Raw genomic sequence first — 22,458 nt, forward strand, 5'->3', positions numbered from 1 at the left:
ACCTCTGTCCTGGCCCTCAAACTGTTGGACTTCTCTGAGAAAGCGATACGTGAGCTCAGATTTTAAGGATGAGGTGGAGAAATTCAAAGAGAGGGCATTTGCTCTGGAACTGAGGCTACCAAAGTGACCAAGAGAATGCATCCCTGTTCTCTGGGAGCTCAAGGTCTAGTGGTCTTATAGCGTGGAGTAAGTAGCACACTAACAGTGCAGCCAGTGACTAGGCAGGCAGGCTGACTAGAGAAGGCAACTCTCGCTGTGGATGTAGCTGGAAACCGGCTTTCTGCTTCAGGGTGCGGACCCGCCGCTGACCTTTCTTCCCTGAATTTCATGCACCTGCTACCTTCCAGAAGGAAGATCACCCTCTGCTTGGATTGGCTATGTGCCAAACCTCTGTCCACTCTAAAGGCTGGGAATGACGTGGTCTGCTTATTAAAAATCAGATTTCTGTATCCTAGGTAGGCTGCATGATCCGGGATGGAGTCTAGAAACATATAGGTTTCGCTATACGTTGCCCAGGCTGGTCTCAAACTCCTGGGCTCCAAGCAATCCTCCCGCCTCAGCCTCCCAAAGCGCTGAATTACAAGCCTGAGCCGCCGCACCGGCCTAAATGTACCTTTTAAACCAAGTACTACAGTAGATTCTTAGGCATGAAAGTTTGAGAGCCACGGTTGTGAGGGGCATCAAGCTGAAGGCCGGACGTTCTTGCGGCCCCCAGACCGAGCCTGGCCTTTGCATTCCCATCCTGGGCTTTTTCTCGGTGACAACTTTTCCGAGGCGTCGGGGCTTCCCTCGAGCGTGGCGACCCCGCGGGACGCGGTGTCAAGAGCCAGGCTGGGCAGCGGGGCGGGCGGGGGAGCGGCGGGGCTTGGGCGGTGGGCACCCTGGGACCGCGGGATTCGGGGACCACATCGCCTGGGGAGGAGGCAGGAAGAAGCCGAAGATACTTGGGGGGACGAAGAGGCCGAGCGACGGAGGGAGGAACAGAGTCCAGCCTCGCGCTGGTTCCGAGCACTGGGGACTCGCGGGGAGCGCAGGAGGCCGGGGGGGGAGGTTCGGGGCGGTCCCCGCGCCCTCCGCGCAGGGCGGGCGGGGCGCGCTGCCCTCAGGCCCTGGCGCTCCGATAACTCCGCGCCCAGTGCACCGCCGCATCATGGGGTCCCGCCACTTCGAGCTGATTTTTGACCACGTGGGGCACTACGGCAGGTAGGGGGCGGGGTGGGGAGGGGGCGCCACGCGGGAGGGGTCTGTTTCTTTCCGTTGCGGCGGGGTTCTAGCGCGGCGCTCGCGACCCGAAAACATCTCCACTCCCTCCTTCCCCCGCGCAGTCGGGACTCTGGCGTCCAGACGCCGGCCGGGAGCTGGGCTTGGCCCCTAGGACCGGCAGCGGGAACTGGCAGGTGAGCAGAGGCGCTGGGCTCGCTCGGGGCGCGCCTGTTGCCGGGGAGGTGGGACCTGGCGAGTGCTCTCCGTGGCCGCCGACGCTGGAGGCACCCCCGGAGGGACCGGATCGCACGCGTAGAGGGTGCCTGTGCCTGGCCGCCGGTTTCTCGAATCCGCTGCCACTTCGCTAGGCTGCTTGCTGTCCCGTTCCGCCCCGCGCCGCCTAGGGTCTCTGTCTGTGCCTGGCAGGTGTTCCCCAGGGACAACCGTTATTCAGAGTTGGTTGCCGTTCATTGAAACTTAATATGTGCCAGGTACACTATACCGGGCGCTTACACACAATTCAGAGGGACCCTGCCAAGGAGGTGTTCAAATCCTTATTTTCGTGATTGGGAAACTGAAGCTGGCGGGGTCAAGGGCCCATAGCCAACGCATGGTGGAACCACATTTAACCTCCGTACACCCTCTTTTCAATTGTCAAATGGATTTTAAAATTTTTAAATCATTCATTCATTCATTCATTCATTCACGTACCGAGCTCCTCTGTGTGACTCAGAGTGTTTTGAGAGGAGAGGCAGGCGGGTGAGGGGCCGTGTATCGTGATGGCCGGAGACTTGGAGCTGCATCTGATTCCTGGCCTGCTGCGTACCTCTGATGCGATTCTGGTGATACTTTCTGTCTCAGTTTCCTATGCAGAAAATGGGAATCAGGCTTAGTGAAGAGATGATGTGGTGCTGTTCTTCAAGGTGGAAGGTTGCCGGCATTTTGGTTTTGATTCCCAATGTCTGCAAAAAGGAACAGTTAGGACAGAGGAAAGGGGCAGGAAGCCCCAGCTCTTGCCTGCTTCCTTCTGCTGCTTGCATCATTGAGCGCTGCCTTGTGCCTGGCTCGGTCATAAGCCATTGGTACATGTTACTTCCTTTAATCTTCACTACAGCCTTATGATGTTGGTAGTATCACCCTTGTTTCACAGATGAGAAAACCAAGGTTTCTGCTTAAGCACAATTCTAATACTAGCAGGGCAGAATTCGATGTCATTGGATGCCCATCACCTCCGCAGCTCTCAACCATGATGCACTCCTGAGCACGGTTAGGTAGCGGCCCCTTGGCTGGGCCAGGCCCTTTATGTATGAGCTCATTTTATTCTTCTGGAAGCAGAATAGCACAGAGGTTAAAAGTTCTAAGGTTGGATGTCTGAGTTTCCCTTCTGGCGCTACCACACATTAACTATATGGTCTTGAGCATCTTATTTACCACTTTCTCATCTGTAAAATGGAGCTAATAATAGCAGCACAAATGTTTTCAAAGAGGAGTAGTGAAATGTTTCTATGAGGACTCAATGTGCAGTTTCTTATCCTCACAGTAACTCAGTGAGGTAGGAGGTGCTAACAGCTTAGCTCCCCTGTGTTTTTTAGGGATTAGCTGAGTTAATTATTTTAGTTGGTGTTTGACTAAGGTGCCCTATCAAACAGATTCCTCAACTGGAAGTTGGTACCTCTCCAGTAACTGCCCACAGCAGGATCTGTTCCACGAGGTCATTCAGGGACCCAGGCAGGTGGGGCAGATCTGTCATCCATGGCATGGAGCTCCCTGTCTGTGCTTGGGGCAGCCACTTCCCCATGGCGACAGCTCATCATGCTTAAGAGGGGGCAAATGGGTTTGAGGAGACAGCTCTTAGCTGGCCACCATAATGTATGCAAAAGTCTTACTATTCAGTAAGTCACGGCTATCATTGTTACCTGAGTTCCCGTATTAGTGGGCAGGGTTGATTGTGAAAGCAGCTTACAGGAGGAAAAAGGGTAACAAACCAATGCTTACATGGCAGAGGGTGAAGACAGCATGACTGTAATACAGTACCCCATTTTTCTCAGGTATTTGCTCGAATTGATCTCTATTCTTTATAAACAGAAAGGGAAGTTATTGTGATGATTATTTACTCCTCTCTTTAAGGAAACCTAGTGAAAGTGTTAAGTAGAGCAGTGGTCCCAACCTTTTTAGCACCAGGAACCATTTTATGGAAGACATTTTTTCCACAGACCTGTGGTGAGGTCGGTGGAATGGTTTCAGGATGAACCTGTTTCACCTCAGATCATCAGGAATTAGTTAGATTCTCATGGGGAGCATACAACCTAGATCCCTCACATGTGCAGTTCACAGTGGGGTTCATGCTCCCGTGAGAATCTAATGCACCACTGATCTGACAGAGGTCAAAGCTTAGGAAGTAATGCTGGGTGGCCGCCGCTCACCTCCTGCTGTGTGGCCCAGCTTCTAACAGGCCACGGACTGGTACTGACCTATGGCCTGGGACTTGGGGACCCCTAAAATACAGAACCCTGTTTTCCTCTCATTTCTCATTGGTCATTTCTAGAGTAAGGAAGCACTACTGTAGTCACCTTGAAGAGGGGAAAACAGGATACCTGAGAAGAATTAAAACAGCATTCCAAGATTGGTTCTGAAACCATATCATATTTCCATAAACTTCACAGCATAAGCCCCCTATGAAAGGAAATTGAGGAGACTGAGATTCAGGCATCTGTACTGGGAGAGTCTGAACCTGGATCCCTAACTTAGTTGTCCCAGGATAAAAGGAGAGACAGTTTAAAAGCTGAGAGTTGGAATGTGGAGCCTGTGGGAGACCTTCACTGATGGGTAGAGGTAGGTTTTGTTTTTGGAGATATAGAGCTTTGCTGGCTCTTCTTTTTTGACTTCAGCATATGAACATCCTAACAGCTACCACTTAGATACAGCTATGGTGTGCTTTCCAAGTGTTAACTCATTTCATTCCCACAAAGCCCATTGTTCAGATGAGGAAACCAAGGCACAGAAAGGATAAGGGTCTTGCTCATGGTCCCTGGTGGTAAGTAACAGGGCCAAGATCAAACCTTGGCAGTCTGGCTCCAGAGTCCATCCTCTTAACCACAATGGGCTCCATCAGTTACGCTTTTATGCAGAATGATATAATCTAGGACTGAAAGCAGTTTTCTTCATCTGTCACCCAGATTGCATGGGTCCACTACCTGGGGCTTCTGGCTGCCCTTGCTTTTCCTCACCTCTGGGTTTTCTGCTGATTATGTTTGTATGATTCTTTTTACATTAGTGTGTTGTATCTATAAGCCTGTTGTCCTGGTGGACCCTTAGGTTGGGTACATGAATGACACTTCTGAGGGCCAAGAATCTTTGTAAAGGAGAGAGTGATGTGTTAGAATGCTAGATGCCACTTTGGGAGGCCGAGGCAGGTGGATCACAAGTTCAGGAGTTCGAGACCAGCCTGGCCAATATGATGAAACCCCATCTCTACTAACAATACAAAAATTAGTTGGGCGTGGTGGCGGGTGCCTGTAGTCCTAGCTACTTGGGAGGCTAAGGCAGGAGAATTTCTTGAACCCAGGAGGCAGAGGTTGCAGTAAGCCGAGATCACATCACTGCACTCCAGCCTGGGTGGCAGAGTGAGACCTCATCTAAAAAAAAAAAAAAAAAAAAAAAAAAAAAAAAAAAAAAAAAGCTAGGCTGCTAAAGAAATAGGGTTTGGTTTTTTCAAGATGTTATTCTTGCAAAAAGGAAAGGGGAGTTAGAATTGAAGGAATGCTTAGGACTTTTCTAGCACATGGAAAGCATATTTGTGTGAACTAGCATGGCTTGCTTGGGGGCCACTTAGTGGTTTATTATTTCTGGGGTACAAAATATGAGAGTCAGAGAGGTAGGAGGTCACAGTCATCTCCACGAGTGTTTCTGTATGTCATGCTGCAGAGTTTGGTATCGAGTGGGGCAAGGGGGCCAGTGAGGACCCCGTAAGAGCCCAGGTGAGAGAGAAAGGGGTCTGCACAGTGGGAGCCTGGCCAGGGAGGACAGGACAGGGCCAGCAGGTGGAGTCGATGGGACCTCTTGGCCCTAAGACATGAAGGAGAAGCGAAAGGGACCACATGCCCCTCCTAGCCCACCCCATGTCCCTTGCCCCAGATTTCTAGTTTATGTGGGTGATGGTACCCTAAAGTCAGAAGGTTACCCTCCAGGCGGGGCAGGGCTAGATATAGAGTTCAGTTTGAGATTGCTTTACCTTGAGTTCCTTGTGGGAATTCCAGGTGGAGACATCCAGTGGGAAGGTGGGTAGATACTCTGTTGCTCAGGAAAAATGCCCCCTTGTCAATGTGGATCAGGTGGCCACCCAGGGCTGCAGTCCAGCTGGCAGGCGCCTTGTGGACAGATTAGGCATGGCTTGGCACCAGCTGTTCCTCGGCAGGGGTGTTGCTGAATACTTTTCCCTCTCCCTGGGCCCTGTAGATAGAAAACTTTTAAATTGATATATTACATATATGCAGAGAAGTGTGCACCATAATCTACGAGCCAATGAATCGTCATACAGTGAACGCACCCGTGTTACACCTGCCCAAGTCATCTCTTCCCTCCGTCCCTGTTCCCCAAGCTCACTATCGTCCCTACATCAACCATACTAAACGTTACATAAGTGGGGTAAAAAGCACGTGCTCTTTGGCTTCTTTTGTTCCACACTGTGTGTGTGAGATCCCATATTGTGTGTCACATTAGTTGGTCAGTTTTCATAGCTACATATTATTTAATGGCATGAATATTCTACAGTTTATTCATTTACTGTCAACAGACGTCTAGACTCTCTCCAAGTTGGGCGTATTATAATTTGCCTTTCTTGCATATGTCTTTTAGGGTACGGTTATTGTGTTGCTTAACGACAGAGATACTTCCCAGAAATGCATTGTTAGGTGATTTTGTTGCTGTATGAACATCACAGGCTGTACTTACACAAACCTAGATGGTGCAGCCTGCTACACACCTAGGCTCTGTGGCGTAGCCCACTGTTCCCAGACTACAAACCTGCACAGCATGTGATTGTACTGAATACTATAGGCAGTTGTAACACGATGGGAAGTATTTGTGTACTTAAACATGGAAAGCATACAGTAAAAATATGGTATTAATATTATCTTGTGGCACCACTCTTGTGGATGTGGCCATTCATTGACTGAAACCTTGTTTTGTGGTATGTGGCTTTACTTGTGCCTGCATTTCGCTGGGTATATAACTAGGAGATGCTGTCATGGGGCACGCATGTGGTCAGCTGCCAGATCATTTTGCAAAGTGGTTGTAACAAATGACACCCTCACGAGCTGTGTATTGGTTTTCCAGTTGCTCCACAATGATTGTCCAATATTTTGAATGTCAAACCTTGTATCATTATATGATTAAACCAGAAAACTAGATATCCTGGGGCAATGTTTTCATCCGTACCTGCATCTCCTAGGACGCTTCTTAGGCTTGTAGAGGCCTTGACCCCACTTTAGACCTCCTGCATCACAACTGCTAAGAATGGAGCAGAAAAGACAAATCCTAGCTTCAGAGGCCTGCCAGAGTGGGTACTGTGTTGGTGTGTGTGTGTGTGTGTGTGTGTGTGTGTGTGTGTGTACAAGAGAAAAAGAGACAGAGAGAAGGAGCGGGGAAGAGAGAATAGTTCTGGTGATGACTGTGGGGGTCAGGTGGCTGAGGAAGGAAAAATCTGAGACCAGGAAGGTAGCAACAAACTGAAGAAGCTGGTAGGATCTGAAGACTGGAGGTCTGAATGGTGCTGGAAATGGGGTCAGTGGGAAGGATGGGGACGAGGACAGGGGAGGTAAGAGGGTGGGAGGTGATGGTCAGAATGTGAGCTGTTCAATGGTGGAGCAGCTCCAGGTGATGAGACTAGCCAGGGAACAAACCCAAATGCCTCAGGTAAACTTTAGCCAAGTTAACCATGTCTGCTGTTTGCAGGGGCTGTGTCGTCGTTTGCTGAGTTGAAATTTCGGTGATGGGAGTCAAAGAATTATAAATATGTGTCTCATACAGACATGATTTATGTTCTATTTCTCATCATATTCATGTGGGATTATTATTATAGGATGCCTCTTAGGCCCTCAATAGAATTTAGTTTCAAGAGAACCTGATTCCCATGCCCCTTATTGCTGTGGTGTTTAGCGGGTAGACGCTGGTCCACCACAAGCCACACTGTAATGATCAAGATGGGCTGATTCTCAATCTGGTTTGGACCTTAGGAATGCTCCTTTAGTTAAACACTGCATGCCGCCCTTTCTCTCTGGCATCTCCTAGGAGTATCTATACTTTTATCTTACTTTCACCATAATTTCCATAACCAGTCTCCTGCCAATGGACATTTCAGTTTTCGATGTTTTGCAGTTATAGACAGTGCTGAACGTGAAATTTATAAATTAACTTTGTGAGAGATGATATCTTTGTGATGTTGACTACTGTTTACTTTCAGAGAAGTCAAGTTTAAGTATTACCAAGAGCAGACAGTGACACCCATTAGTGTAATGTCTTTTAGCAAAGCAGAGACACAGAGGTGCTTGATTTTACAAAAAATTAGTACATATGAACTGTTTTCTTAAGCAGATAAGTTTTCCATTTTATTGCATCAGCGATTCACTAAGCAAAGATTTTTTTGGTCTGTACAGTTCAGCAAGCTCACAAACTCTGATGTTTGTTGAGATGATTAAATGAGATAATGAGTGTGAGCATGCTTTAACGCATGATCCAATGTAAGGTGTTAGTATTATTTTATTTTATTTTATTTTTTTGAGACAGGATCTCTCTCTGTCACCCAGGATAGAGTGCAATGGCACTATCTTGGCTCATTGCAACTTTTGCTTCCCGGGTTCCAGTGATTCTCTTGCCTCAGCCTCCTGACTAGTTGGGATTACAGGTGCACACCACCACGTATGTGCCTGGTTAATTTTTGTATTTGTAGTAGAGAAGGGATTTCACTATGTTGGCCAGGCTGGTCTCGAACTCCTGACATCAAGCCTTGACACCTCAACCTTGTCAGCCTTGACGCCTGACACCTCAGCCTTGCCCGGCCTAAGATGTTAGTATTCTAGAATATGCACAGTGACCCGGACAATGCTGAATGAGCTGCTATGTGCAGCACAGGCAGGTGTGAGCAGAGTAGAGTGGAGAGGGGAGAATTGACTTCAGCTGTGTAAGATGAGGCCCGTGTAGAACCCGTGCAATAGAAACAGACGGGATGGCGCTGTAGGGTAAGAGAGCCATTCTTATTGGCTGGAAGATGCTTCCTGAGAAAATGCCAGGAAAGGAAGAAATACCTCCTGAACTGACAAGCCTGCTGCCTAGGGGCGGGTGACTCATCAGCCATGCCAGGTTCTCACTTCATGAGGCCACAGGCAGTATAGCGACCCCAAGGATCTGTCAGGCAGCCAGGGCAGGGGCTGGGAGTGAGGGAGTCTGACCTGCGGGATGAGGGTCAGCACCACTGCTTCAATCCAAGATCCTGATTTATATTTATTTATTTATTTATTTATTTATTTAGAGACAGTCTCGCTCCCTCGCTCACCCAGGCTGGAGTGCAGTGGTGTGATCTCGGCCCACTACAACCTCCGCATCCCAGATTCAAGCAATTCTCCTGCCTCAGCCTCATGAGTAGCTAGAACTACAGGCACATGCCACCATGCTTGGCTAGTTTTTGGTATTTTTAGTAGAGATGGAGTTTCCCCATGTCGGTCAGGCTTGTCTTGAACTCCTGACCTCAGGTGATCCACCTGCCTTGACCTCCCAAAGTGCTGAGATTATAGGCATGAGCCACCATGCCCAGTCTGATTTCTGATCATTTTGCTACTAGCAGGGACATATTAATATTTTCTGGAAAAACAGAGCTAGCTCCCATTAGCCCATCAAGTACTGGGGCTTCAAGCTCTTCTCTTGGCTGCTCATCTCAAAGAGACCCTGAGAATAGTAATTAGTGTGCTTTCTCTCATTCTGGAGCTAGAAGAACACTACTTACTTCCTGCGTTTTGCTTTGTATTTTTCTTTCGTGGACTAGCTAGCTACCAGGGCCAATGCCATAGAAGGAGTTCAGTTTTGAAACTGTGGCCAACATGACCAGCCTGTGGTGTCCTGATAGCTGCAAGACTTGAAATTCACTCCATTTAACCTATTATCTATCTACATGAGGTTCTATGAGAAGTGAGGAATGGTGGCCATGTGCCAACCTAGCAGTTATCTGTGTGGACTCGGAGGGGTCACTAGGTTGCAATAGCCTCCAAAGTGGGGTGTGTTCACCAGTGGAGGGTTGAGATGATCTCTTGGAGTGCCACCAAAGAACACCCATTTTATATATGAATGTGTGTGCACAAGTCAAGATGTACAAATGGAAATTTATATTTCAATATATATAATATGTTAATTTAGCATTCTGTGAATATGTGATTATATGTTCACTTCGTATGTCTGCATACACATCTGTGCACACACACACTTTTTAAAATTTAACTGGTGGAAAACCAAGGCTAAAGTTTTGGATACACTGGCCTATTGAACATCTCTCTTTACCAGGGTACTGAGCATGAGTCAATTTCAGCGCTGCTCATTTTCAGCCCAAGGTATTCTCCAGCATTCTATAGCCACTGTGAATGGGTGCTACAGGAGACACTCAAGTGACTGAAGTACAGTTTCTGCTCTGATGAGACTTTAACTCAACCTTTTACAGGGCTTCTGTTGTTGGTTTGGTAGAGAAATAGAAAACAGTTGCCTGGTGTTCTTTAAAAAAAATCAACATAAATAACAGAACGGTACTTCAGTTGCATATTGTGATCATAGAAGGAAAAATTGGGGGTTAGAAAAACGCATAAATGAGAGTGGGAAAGAGGGAGGCAAGTAAAAAGATGGGACTGAGAGAAACTGGCAGTGAAGGATAAAGAGACTGAAAATCGGCATTTAGGTTGGAGGGAAAATAGCATGGAGAGAGAGGAGCAGGAGAGGAACGGGCTAGACCAGCAGTTCTCACAACACGAGAATTCTTGTAGGTCTCTGAAGTCCGCAAGGGCAAAACTTTTTCCTAGCAATACTAAGATATTAGCTGTCTTTTTAAAAACTCTCATTCTCTCATGAAAGTACGGTAGAGTTTTCCAGAGGCCGGATGATGGTGACGCATCAAATTGAATGCAGACACAGACAAGGGAAACCAGCTGTCTTCTGTTAATGCACATGTTAACTGGAACAGTGCCACTCTTCTTACTAATTTTGTTTCATTTTGTTTGGATAGCTATAGCTATATGTTAATGTTAATATATAATGAGTTTATTATATTTAAATGGATTAGTAAACATTTGAAAATTTCTCCATTTCCAGCCCCCTTTTTTTGCCTTAGGAATTGCATTTATTTTTATTTTTGTTATTTTGTTTTAGATTCAAGGGTATGTGTATGGGTTCGTTACATGAGTATACTGTGTAATGGTGAGGTCTGGGCTTCCAGTGAACCCCTCACACGAATAGTGAACATTGTGCCCAATAGGTAATTTTTCAACCCTCATCCTTGTTCCCTCTCTTCCTTCTTTTGGAGTCCCCAGTATCTGTCATTTCCATCTTTGTATCTAGGTGTACGTACGGTTTAGCTCCCACTTGTAAGTGAGAACATATGGTGTTTAGTTTTCCGTTTCTGAGTTATTTCACTTTGGATTTTCCAGCTCCATCCATGTTACTAGAAAGGACATGATTCCATTCTTTTTTATGGCAGCATAGTATTCCATGGTGTGTATATACCACATTTTCTTTAACGGGTTAACCATCAATGGACACTTAGGTTGATTCCTTGGCTTTGCAATTGTGAATAGTGCTGTGAAAAAGAGTCAAGTGCAGGTGCCTTTTTGACATAACGATTTCTTTTCCTTTGGGTAAATACCCAGTAGTGGGATTGCTGGATCAATTATTTTTAGTCCTTTGAGCAGTCTCGATAATGTTTTCCATAGGGGTTGTACTAATTTATATTTTCACTAACAGTGTTTAAGTGTTCCCTTTTCTCCACAGCCTCACCAATATCTTTTATTTTTGACTTTTTAATAATAGCTATTCTGAATGATATGAGATGATATCTCATTGTGGGCTTGATTTGCGTTTCTCTGATGATTAGTGATATTGAGCATTTTTTCCTATTTGTTGGCTGCTTGTATGTCTTCTTTTGGAAATGTCTTTTTATGTCTTTTGCCCACTTTTTAATTTTTTTTTTTTGTATTAATTTGTTTGAGTTCCTTATGGATTCTGGATGTTAGCTCTTTGTTGGATGCATAGTTTGGTTTGCAAGTATTTTTCCCGTTCTATAGGTTATATACCCTATCGATTGTTTCTTTTGCTGTGCAGAAGCTTTTTAGTTTAATAAATCTCATTTGTCTCTTCTTGGTTTTATTGCATTTGCCTTTGAGGACTTGGTCATAAATTATTTGCCTAGGCTACTGTCCAAAAGAGTTTTTTCTAGGTTATCTTCTAGGACTTTCAGAGTTTCAGGTCTTACATTTAGGCCTTTAATTACTCCTGAGTTAATTTTTTTATATGGTGAGAGACAGGAATCCAGTTTCATTCTTCTGCATGTAGCTAGCCAGTTTTCCCAGCACATTTACTGAATAAGGAGTCCTTTTCCTGTTGCTTATTTTTGTTGATTTGGTTGACAATCCGTTGGTTGTAGGTGTGTCTATTTCTGGATTCTCTGTTTTGTTCCATCGGCCTCTTGTCTATTTCTGTACCAGTTCCATGCTGTTTTGGTTACTATAGCCTCGTAGTATAGTTTGAAGTCAGGTAATGTGATGCCTCTGGCTTTGCTCTAGGATTTCTTTGGCTATTTGGGCTCTTTTTTGGTTCCATGTGAATTTTAGAAAAGTTTTTTCTAATTCTGTGAAAAATGATGCTAATTCAATAGGAATTACATTGAATTTGTAGATTGTCTTGGGAAGTATGGTCATTTAAGTGATATTGATTCTTTTAATCCATGAGCATGGGATGTTTTTTCATTTTTTATATCATTTCTGATTTCTTTCATTAGTCCTCTGTGTAGAGGTCTTTTACTTCCTTGGTTAAGTGTATTCCCAGGTATTTTGTATGTTTGTGTGGCTATAATAAATGGGATTGACTTTTTGATTTAGTTTGCAGCTTGAGTGTTAAATAGAAATGCAACTGATTTGCATATTTGTATCTTGAAACTTTACTGAAGTTGTTTTCAAGTCTAGGAGTCTTTTGGAGGAATCTTCAGGATTTTTCTAAGTGTAAGATCATGTTATCAGGGAACAAAGGTAATTTCACTTCTTCTTTTCCAGTTTGGATACCTTTTGTTTCTTTCTCTCCCCTAATTGCTATGTTTAGGACTTCTAGTACTATGCTATTTAGGAGTTGTGAGAGTGAAATCCTTGTCTTGTTCTAGTACTTAAGAGGAATGCTTTTTACTTTTCCCCATTCGTTATGATGTTGTGGGAGGGACACAGTGGGAGATGATTGAATCATGGGTGCAGGTAATTCCTGTGCTGTTCTTGTGATAGTGAATGGGTCTCACTAGATCTGATTGTTTTAAAAATGGGAGTTTCTCTGCACAAGCTCTCTCTTTGCCTGCTGCCATCCACACGAAATGTGACTTGCTCCTCCTTGCCTTCCGCCATGATTGTGAGGCCTCCCCAGCCATGGGGAAGTCCAATAAACCTCTTTCTTTTGTAAATTGCCCAGTCTCAGTACGTCTTTATCAGCAGTGTGAAAACAGGCAAATATAGAGCTGTTGCTTCCTACTTTTGAATTTGCTGACATTTGAATGAGGCTTTTAAATTTTATATTCTTTTTTCCTTTGAGGATGTGACTGTAGTATATATTGTGTATGATTGTCTGGCTTGTTTCTGGGTGCTTTCAGGGGGCCAAAGGTCCATGTGGGTTCCTTGGTTATGGATATCATTCGTGTGGTGGCTTTCCCAGATGCTGCTTGTTGTAGTGATGTATAGGGTGTATGAGTTGAAACACTATCTTCTGTAGGGCTAGGAGTATGGAGGTCTCAGGAAGCTTGTCTCATACACTAGCACTGTGCTTTTCTGACAGCAGGTTTTTTGTTTGATGATGCGGTTCAGTCTCTAGTCCAGTAAGTGATGCTTAAGGGTAAGAGGTACCTCACCGTCGGGTTGTTTGATGATGAGTGGAAGCCCCTGTCTTGATGGGGGTGCTGAGGTCTTAGGGGTGGGTGTCATGAGAGGGCTGTACCAGCTCCTCATCCTGGGCAGGCAGGAACACAATCCACTGCCTCTCATGCTCCTTTTGCAGTGCTTATGACCCTCAGTTCATATAAACACTGTCCTGTGGCTCCTGGCTGCTTCCCAGGTCTGTGAGAATGCTTCCGTTGTGGCTACCACCAAAATGGCCTCGGGTCAGAGCCTCTTTCCCCAGGCCAGAGCAGTCAGCTCTGTGGCTTGTCTGTCCTCTGTTGCAGGGACATTGCTACTTTGTGTAGGGAGGGGGAGATGGGGTCCTGCCTTTTCTGAAAGCCCAGGAAGTACTGTGCCTCACTTACATTGGGGGTGCAGCCACTGTGAAAAGTGCTAGAAAGCCTTTCTTCAACTGCACCAGTGCCTGCTCCCAGCAGGGAAAGCCTCTCTAAATCTGCAACAGAGAATGGGTGAAGCAGGAGATGGTCCCCTCTCCATGTCCCTTCCCAGCTACTGCTACTGTTCCCTTCAGAGATTGGTGCTGTGTCTACATTTTTTTTTTTTTGTCCCAAGGGACACTTTGGTGGGCTGTGCTCCCCCTCTCCTAGAAGCAACCTGCACCAAGGGCTAGATTTCTGGGGTTCCTGCAGCTCCTCAGGGTCCTACCAGTCCCCCATGGTTGCCAAAGTCAGACTGGTTGTGGTGTATGTTTCTGGGGGATCTGGTGATACAACATCACAAAGGCTGAGGTTGCTTGGACAGGGCAGTGGCTCAGAACAGGTGTACAACCAGTATAGTGCCCACCCATCTCAGTTCAGGCCTGAGGGGAGTGCCAGCACACCTGCATGAGTTGATCACCTGGTACTCTATTCCCAGGAAGTTCCCAAATCACCACTGACAGCATTGCCCGGTGTCACGAAGGCAGAGGGGCTCTCCCACAATATGGCAGTCAGCAGTTTGTTACGGGTGAGAAGAGATGCACCCTCACCTACCCTTTCTGTAGGACTCCAGGCTCCTCAGGGGTCAGTGTCTGCCAGATTCTTGCTGTTTTCCTTTTCTCTGTCCCAGCTTCTTCCCGTGATCTCCCTGGCAGAGCCTGGCTCTCTTTCCTCTGCTCTTTTTTCATTTTAATTTCTAATACATAAATAGTGATAAATATGACCCACATAAGGAAAGGCCTTTTGGAATCCTCAAAATTTGTAAAAATATAAAGCCTCCTGAGACCAAAAAGTGTGAGAACTGCTGAGCTGAGGGATGGTCAGAAGCACCTTCCAGTGAGAGAGAGCATCAGGATGCAGAAGGGTGGGCAGGTCTGCAAAGGAGGAAGGGCGATGGAGATCACATGTGTGAGTGGTACCATTTGACCTCAATTTGATCTGACAGGACCTGTCTCCTACCTCCTATTTTAATGGTTTTATAGCAATGTTGGTGATTGTCTGAACTGATTCTGTTTTCAATCCAAATAATTAAGTCACCTGCTCAAAGGTCTGCTATGCCTCTTAATTTCAGGGCTTGGGATTCTGTGGGGCATTCCAAATTTTATCTGGTCTATCCTGCTGTCCTGTGGGCATAACTGTCCTTATGAGGCAGTTTTTTATTTCAGAAAATATGTCACTGTTGGTTTGACATATTTTGGTTGTTTATAAATTTGGAGACTGTATTTTTAAAAAGTTTTTAAATAAACTTTTTATTTTTGGATAATTTTAGATTTATGGAAAAGTTACACAGATAGAACAGAGTCCCCATATGACCCTCACCCAGTTTCCCCCATTGTTAACATCTTACATTACTATAACATATTTGTCAAAACTAAGAAACTGATATTAATATGTTACTATTAACTAACTGTATACTTCATTTGAATGTCACCAGTTTTTCCAAGTGTCCTCTTCCTGCTCTGGGATCCAGTCCGGAGCCCCACACTGCTTTTAATCGTCTGTAGCAGCTTCTCAGTCTCTTTATTTTTTATGACCTTGACAGTCTTTAGGTATATTGGTCAGGTAACCTGTAGATGATGCCCAATTTGGGGATCTTTTAAAAATTATTAAAATACGAGTACAGTTTTTGGAAAGAAAACAACAGAGATGAAATACCCTTTGCATCAGATCATAAGAGAGTTACAGCATATCCACATGACGTCACTGGGGACGTTAACCTTCATCGCTTGGTGACATCAGTGTTTGCCAAGTTTTCAGGTTTCCCCATTGTAAACTTACTATTTTTCCTATTTTCCTACTTTGTTCTTTAGAAGCAAGTCAGTAAGTCTAGCCCGCCCTTTAGGAGTAAATTGCAAGAATCAAACTCTGCTTCCTGGAGAGAGGGAGTGTCTACAGATAGTAATTGAAATTCTAATGTAAGAAATAAATTGGTCTCTTCTCCCCCTTTTATTTTTTCATTCATTTATTTATATGAGTATGCTGTATTGTATTTGTCAGGCTTCTCCAGAGAAAGAGAGCCAATAGGGGACACACACACACACACACACACACACGAGATTTATTATAGGAATTGGCTCACATGGTTATAAAGGCTGAGAAGTCTCAGGACCTGCTGTCTGCAAGCTGGAGACTCAGGAAAGCTAGTGGTGTAATTCAGTCCCAGACTGAAGGCCTGGTGTAAGTCTTAGTCTAATTCCAAAGCCTAAGAACTAGGAGCTCTGATGTTTGAGAGCTGAAGAATATGGATGTCCCAGCTCAAGCAGGGAACAAATTTGCTCTTTCTTCATCTTTTTTTCTGTGTAAGCCCTCAAGTGATTGCATGATGCCCACCTCAATTTGTGAGAGTGATCTTCTCAATTCAGTCTACCGATTCATATGCTAATCTCTTCCAGAGACTCTCAAAGACACAACCAGAAATAATGTTTTGCCACCTATCTGGGCTTCCCTTAACCCAGTCAAGTTAACACATAAAATTAACTATCACAGTATGGATTTATGTATATTTATTTTATGCTTTGGGATATACAATGTGATTTATTTTGTTGTTCAAATTGTTTCATTTTCCAACTGGCCATTGGGAACTTTTTCGGGTTGCTACCTGGGACCCTTTCGTATGCCGCTATCCTTTTGTTTTCTGAGTAGTTCCTTACTTTCTGGTGTTATAAGATATTCCAGGCTTATCTTGTGTTCTTCTTGTCCTGGTTTTAGAATCAGCCATTTTTTTCTGGCTTCTCTCATTGGAGAATGGTATTTAGAAACTAAGATCTGGGCAATGGGAGTGCTTGTTGTTATTGGGATGTCATTGCTTCCAGGCCTTCTCAGTAGATGGAACTAGGTAATACATTAACCCATAGATATAAATATATCTATAATTATTTCTATTGTTTATCTATTTGTATATATGTTAAGATAAACATAATAAAGACCCTTCAAATTTGCTTATGTTCTTTTTCAGCCTATAGACCAGATATAATATTTAGCTTTTCTTCTCTTACAGATTCCAGAAAGTCCTCTATTTAATATGTGCCTTCCAGAACATCTCCTGTGGTATTCACTACTTGGCTTCTGTGTTCATGGGAGTCGCCCCTTATCATGTCTGTAGGCCCCCAGGCAATGTGAGTCAGGTTGTTTTCCACAATCACTCTAACTGGAGTTTGGAGGACTCTGGGGCCCTGTTGTCTTCAGGCCGTAAAGATTATGTTGCAGTGCAGTTGCAGAATGGTGAGATCTGGGAGCTCTCAAGGTGTAGCAGGAGCAAGAGGGAGAATACATCAAGTTTGGACTATGAATACACTGGCAGTAAGAAAGAGTTTCCTTGTGTGGATGGCTACATATATGACCAGAACAAATGGAAAAGCACCGCAGTGACCCAATGGAACCTGGTCTGTGACCGAAAATGGCTTGCAATGCTGATCCAGCCCCTATTTATGTTTGGAGTCCTACTGGGATCGGTGACTTTCGGCTACTTTTCTGACAGGTAAAATGAAATATTTAGGATTGTTGCATCAGTGGAGGGTTTATTTTCCTATCTGGTTTTCTTGGGAGACAGGGAATTATGTTTAAAACTTGTCATTTTTATACTTCCTATCTAAATACCTACCTCTTTGCTGATCCATTATTTAGTGATGCATAATGATAAGGATAGGCTCTGAAGACAGTATACCTGAATCCAAATCCTGGTTCTACCACTTACTAGCTGTGGACCCTGGGCAAACTGCCTAAATTATCTGCATTTCAGAATCTTTGTCTATAAGCTGGTGATGAAAATGATATCACTTACTTCAAAGAGTTATTGCACAATTAATACAGAAAAAAGTACCCTGGATGTATAACCACTCAATAGATACTGTTTATTACTTTGAATATTTTCTTCTCTTGCTTTTTAAGAGGAGTAGCCTGATTCTAAGCAGTTTAACTGTAAAATTATGGGCTTGATATAACAGCCCCTTTTAGTCTTTCTGTGCTGCTGTAACAAAATATCACAGATGGGGTAATTTACAAACAATAGAAAATTATTTCTCATGGTTCTGGGAGTTGGGAAGTCCAAGATCAAGGTGCCAGCAGGATTGCTGTCTGGAAAAGCTGTTGTTTGCTTTCAAGATGGTGCCTTATTGCTGCATCCTCTGAAGGGGATAAATGCAGTGTCTTCGCATGGAAGAAAGGATGAAAGGGCAAAAGAGTGCCTTCAACCTTGAGTCCCTTTGCGAGGGTACTAAGGGCTCTGCTGTCATGACTTTATCACCTCCCAAGGCCACCCCTCTTAATACTCTTGCACTGAGGATTAAGTTTCAACATGAATTTTGGAGGGAATACTATCATTCAAAGCATAACATGGCCATACTTTTTAAAAATTTACATTAAAATGAATATATAATTCTTAAAATAAAGCAAAGCTTGTCTCTGTATGAACATGGACCACATCAAAGCACAGAGATGAACTTATTTGGTCTTGACAGTTGTGGATTTTACAGGCAGATGGTGGGCACTGAGGACCTAAAGACAATAGCTTAGGTCGGAAATCCCTGCCCTTGAGGTATACCAGTCTAATGGGGCTGATAAACATGTCAAAAGAAAAGTTACACAGCTTTGTCATGGGCAGGGCCATACGTCTCATAGTATGTTCAAAGGTGCTAGGTATTACTGTTTTCATTCAGCAAGCTGTTATACAAATTATCACTTGAGCCTTTTCTGTTGAAATGTGTTCACTGCTTGACTCTCGAAACTCAAAGTATTTGCAATTACATGTATGTAATGTACTAAAATACATTTGCTGTATGACAAAAGTGGAATATAAATAATGCTTATAACAAGGTCAGAGTACAAAATATGTTTACCGAAAATAAATTTAGTTCCTTTGTCTGAACTTGGTATAGTTATATAGACATATATTGAATACTTACAGTCACTTTGATAAATGCAGTATATATAGATTATAATATATAAATATATATTAGTGAAATTATATATATCTATTTCAGTGAAATATGTATATATACTAGTGAAAGCAACTTTATTAAGAAAGTAAAGTAATAAAGAATGGCTACTCCATAGGCAGAGCAGCCATGACATATATTTTTTAAAGTCCTTGAGAAGTTGTAAACCATTAACTGGTATTCATTTGGCTGTGTAGCTTGAATTAACATGACTTGGGAGTTCCAGAAAAATCTTAAGCTAAAAAATTGGTTTGACATGGTTCATGACTCCCAGAGTCTGTATTCTCACAGCAGAGCTTGTTGAGACAGACAGCCTCTTTACACTTTTTGTAGTCTTCTACACTTCTTGCTGGATGTGCCAAGATGGCAAGTCCCTGACCACTTTTTTACGTGGGCCAGTTTCTCAGAGTTGTCTATGCAGCCAGTACCTTAAAAGGTGAGTGCGATGGTTTACATATGATTTGTCTATTCCACCAAGGCTCATGTTGAAATCTGATCCCCGGCGTTGGGGTGTTGGGAGGTGAGGCCTAGTGGGAGGTGTTTGGGCTATGGGGGCGAATCACTGATGATTTGGTGCTGTTCTCATGGCAGTGAGTGAATGAGTTCTTGCTGTCACAAGACTGGATTAATTCTCACAGGAATTTATTAGTTCCTGTAAGAATAGGGTGTTTTAAAGTGAGGATGCCCCTCAGTTTTCTCTCTCTTTACATGTGTCTGATTCACCTTTGACCTTTTCTGCCATCTTGTGACCAGCATGAGAGCCCTTGTGAGAAACCAGTGCCCTTGAACTTCTCAGCCTGCAGAACTGTGAGCTAAATAAACTTCTTTTCTTCATCAATTATTCAGTCTCAGGTATTCCTTTATAGCCACATAAATAATGTGGCTATAAAAGATGAGATAATATCCCTTCTCTGCCACAAAGAGTAGGCTTCCTAACTGCTTGCTACAAAACCAGTGGATTCCCCACACCCAGTCTTCCTCCTCTCTAATTGAACCCACTATACACGAAGTGTCATCTGGGTTCATTGTGGGACCTGGGGCTCAGAGGAGCCATCACAAAGATGCTGCTGCCCTACTGCTTGCTAATGAAGTAATGCAGTTCTTCATCTCTGACCCAACCATTTTGTGTTTTTGCCAGCATCACTTAAATAGCACAGATTAATGTATAAACTTAGTGTGAAATAAAATTCAATGCCCTTTGTTTACCCTCATCTTGGGCCCACATTAACATACTAGAGGACAAAAATCATATGATCAACTCAATACATGTAGGAAAAGCATGTGATGAATTTCAAAATTCATTCATGATAAAAACTTAATATAGGAGAATGCCTTTAACCTGATAAGAGGTTTCTACAGTAAGGTTTACTTTGAAAGTTGTAATTTATGAGAGGATTCTCATAAATTGTTTTTCAAGGTGAATAAGTAGCTTAGCGAAAACCAAAACACATGATTAAAAGGCACCATGCATGAGAATCAACAAAACAGTTGGCAGCAGAAGCAGACTTCTGCACAAAGACTTTAAATACTAGAATGATCAGGCACAAATAATAAAATAACCACACTTCATATTTTTAAAGAAATAGGAGACAAGCTTGAAAATATTGATAAAAACTGGACATTGTATTAAAACTGACACAAAATTGAAGAATACCTAGGATACGTAGAAATAAAAAGTGAAATAAGTGAATAACAAATCTCCTGGATAATTTTAACAACCTGCTATACACAGCTACAAAAAGAATTCATGAAATGGATGATAACTTAGAAAAAGTTATCAATATTAAAGCTTAGAGAGACAATGAGGTGGGATATATGAGAGCATAAAATTCATGGAGGCTGAAAAAGGAAAAGGTCTGAAATGTATTTAATATTAGAAACTAATCAATAGAATTTACCACATTAACGTATTAGAAGACAAAATTCATACCATCAACTCAATACATATAGGAAAAGCATTTGCTGAATTTCAAAATCCACTCATGATAAAAACTAAAAATAGAAGAGTGCCTTTAACCTGATAAAAGGTTTCTGCAATAAGGTTTGCCACAATTGTGACATTTAAAATATTTTTCTTTCTTTCTTCCTTCCTTTCTTTCTTTCTTTTTCTTTCCATTCCTTCCTGCCTTCCTTCCCTCCCTCCCTCCCTCCCTCCTTTCTTTCTTTCTTTTTTTTTATTTTTTATTTTATTTATTTTATTTTTAGATGGAGTTTCGCTCTTGTTACCCAGACTGGAGTGCAATGGTGCGATCTCAGCTCACCGCAACCTCCACCTCCTGGGTTCAGGCAATTCTCCTGCCTCAGCCTCCTGAGTAGCTGGAATTACAGGCACGCGCCACCATGCCCAGCTAATATTTGTATTTTTAGTGGAGACGGGGTTTCACCGTGTTGACCAGGATGGTCTCGATCTCTTGACCTCGTGATCCACCCGCCTCGGCCTCCCAAAGTGCTGGGATTACAGGCTTGAGCCACCGCACCCGGCCTCTTTTTTTTTTTTTTTTTTTTTTTTTAAGAGACAGGGTCTTGCTATTTTGCCTAGGCTGGTCTTGAACTCCTGAGCTATGCAGTTCTCTTGCCTTAACCCTCCCAAGTAGCTGGGATTACAGGCATGTACCACTGTACCCAGCTCTTAATTGTGAAATGTTAAAAGCTTTTCTTTGAGATTAGGAGCAGACAAGGATGTATGAAACATGTCTTCTACTTAGCATTGTACTGGAGAGTCTAGCCAGTGCTATAAGGAAAAAGAGAGAGAAAAAGGGAGAAGGAAAGGATGCAAGAAAGGAATAATGATTGGGAAGGAGGAATAAAAAGTCATTATTTGTAGTCATTACAATTCTGTTTGAAAAAAGTCCTACATATGACTTATTAGAATTAATGAGCATTTAAAATTACATTTCTATATACCATTAACAAATATAAAATTTAAGCCTAAAAATATGAAATATAAATGAATAAATATAACAAAAAGTGAATAAGGCCTTCTGTGGAGAAAATTATAAACTTTAAGAATCAAATCATTCGCCGGGCGTGGTGGCTCAAGCCTGTAATCCCAGCACTTTGGGAGACCGAGGCGGGTGGATCACGAGGTCAAGAGATCGAGACCATCCCGGTCAACATAGTGAAACCCCGTCTCTACTAAAAATACAAAAAATTAGCTGGGCATGGTGGCACGTGCCTGTAATACCAGCTACTCAGGAGGCTGAGGCAGGAGAATTGCCTGAACCCAGGAGGCGGAGGTTGCGGTGAGCCGAGATCGTGCCATTGCACTCCAGCCTGGGTAACAAGAGCGAAACTCTGTCTCAAAAAAAAAAAAAAAAAAAAATCAAATCATTCAAGTAAATAGATATATTACTAGACAAACAGATTAAGGCTCCCTTAGAGGCTCCTGGAATAGACTTGTGCATTCATAGACATAAGTATAAACACATAAAGCATTGTATATTAGCAAGGAAAGGATCAAGCAGTAAGTGGGGCTGGGACAGATGTCTAGCCATAAAGAAGGAAATATAATTGGATTAATTTTCTCAAATTTTACAGCACAATAGCAGTTCCAGAAGGACTGAGAGTGCATATGTGAAAAGAAAAACTACAAAGCTTTAGGAAGATAATTTAGGAGAATATTTTCAGAACCTAATGGAAGAAAGGATGTTTTTTTAAAAAAACAAAAAGCATTGACCATGAAAGAAAAGATGGATAAATTTGACTTCATTACAAGAATTTGTGTTCATC

The 22,458-nt window shown here is 43.3% G+C and overlaps 1 protein-coding gene across 1 annotated transcript in view; it reads left to right on the forward strand.

Annotated features, from left to right (window-relative positions):
• Window positions 1–1,092: 1,092 nt before the first annotated feature.
• The window catches only part of SLC22A16 (solute carrier family 22 member 16), a 49,844-nt gene continuing 28,478 nt past the window's right edge, over window positions 1,093–22,458 (forward strand). Inside the window, exons 1-2 of the mRNA XM_003935966.4 lie at window positions 1,093–1,203; window positions 16,794–17,273. Of these exons, the coding sequence (XP_003936015.1) occupies window positions 1,151–1,203; window positions 16,794–17,273 (533 nt within the window). The 5' untranslated portion in view covers window positions 1,093–1,150. The remainder of the gene's footprint in view (window positions 1,204–16,793; window positions 17,274–22,458) is intronic.

The sequence above is a fragment of the Saimiri boliviensis genome, chromosome 4, assembly GCF_048565385.1.
Source record: "Saimiri boliviensis isolate mSaiBol1 chromosome 4, mSaiBol1.pri, whole genome shotgun sequence".
In the NCBI taxonomy this organism is placed as follows: Eukaryota; Metazoa; Chordata; class Mammalia; order Primates; family Cebidae; genus Saimiri; species Saimiri boliviensis.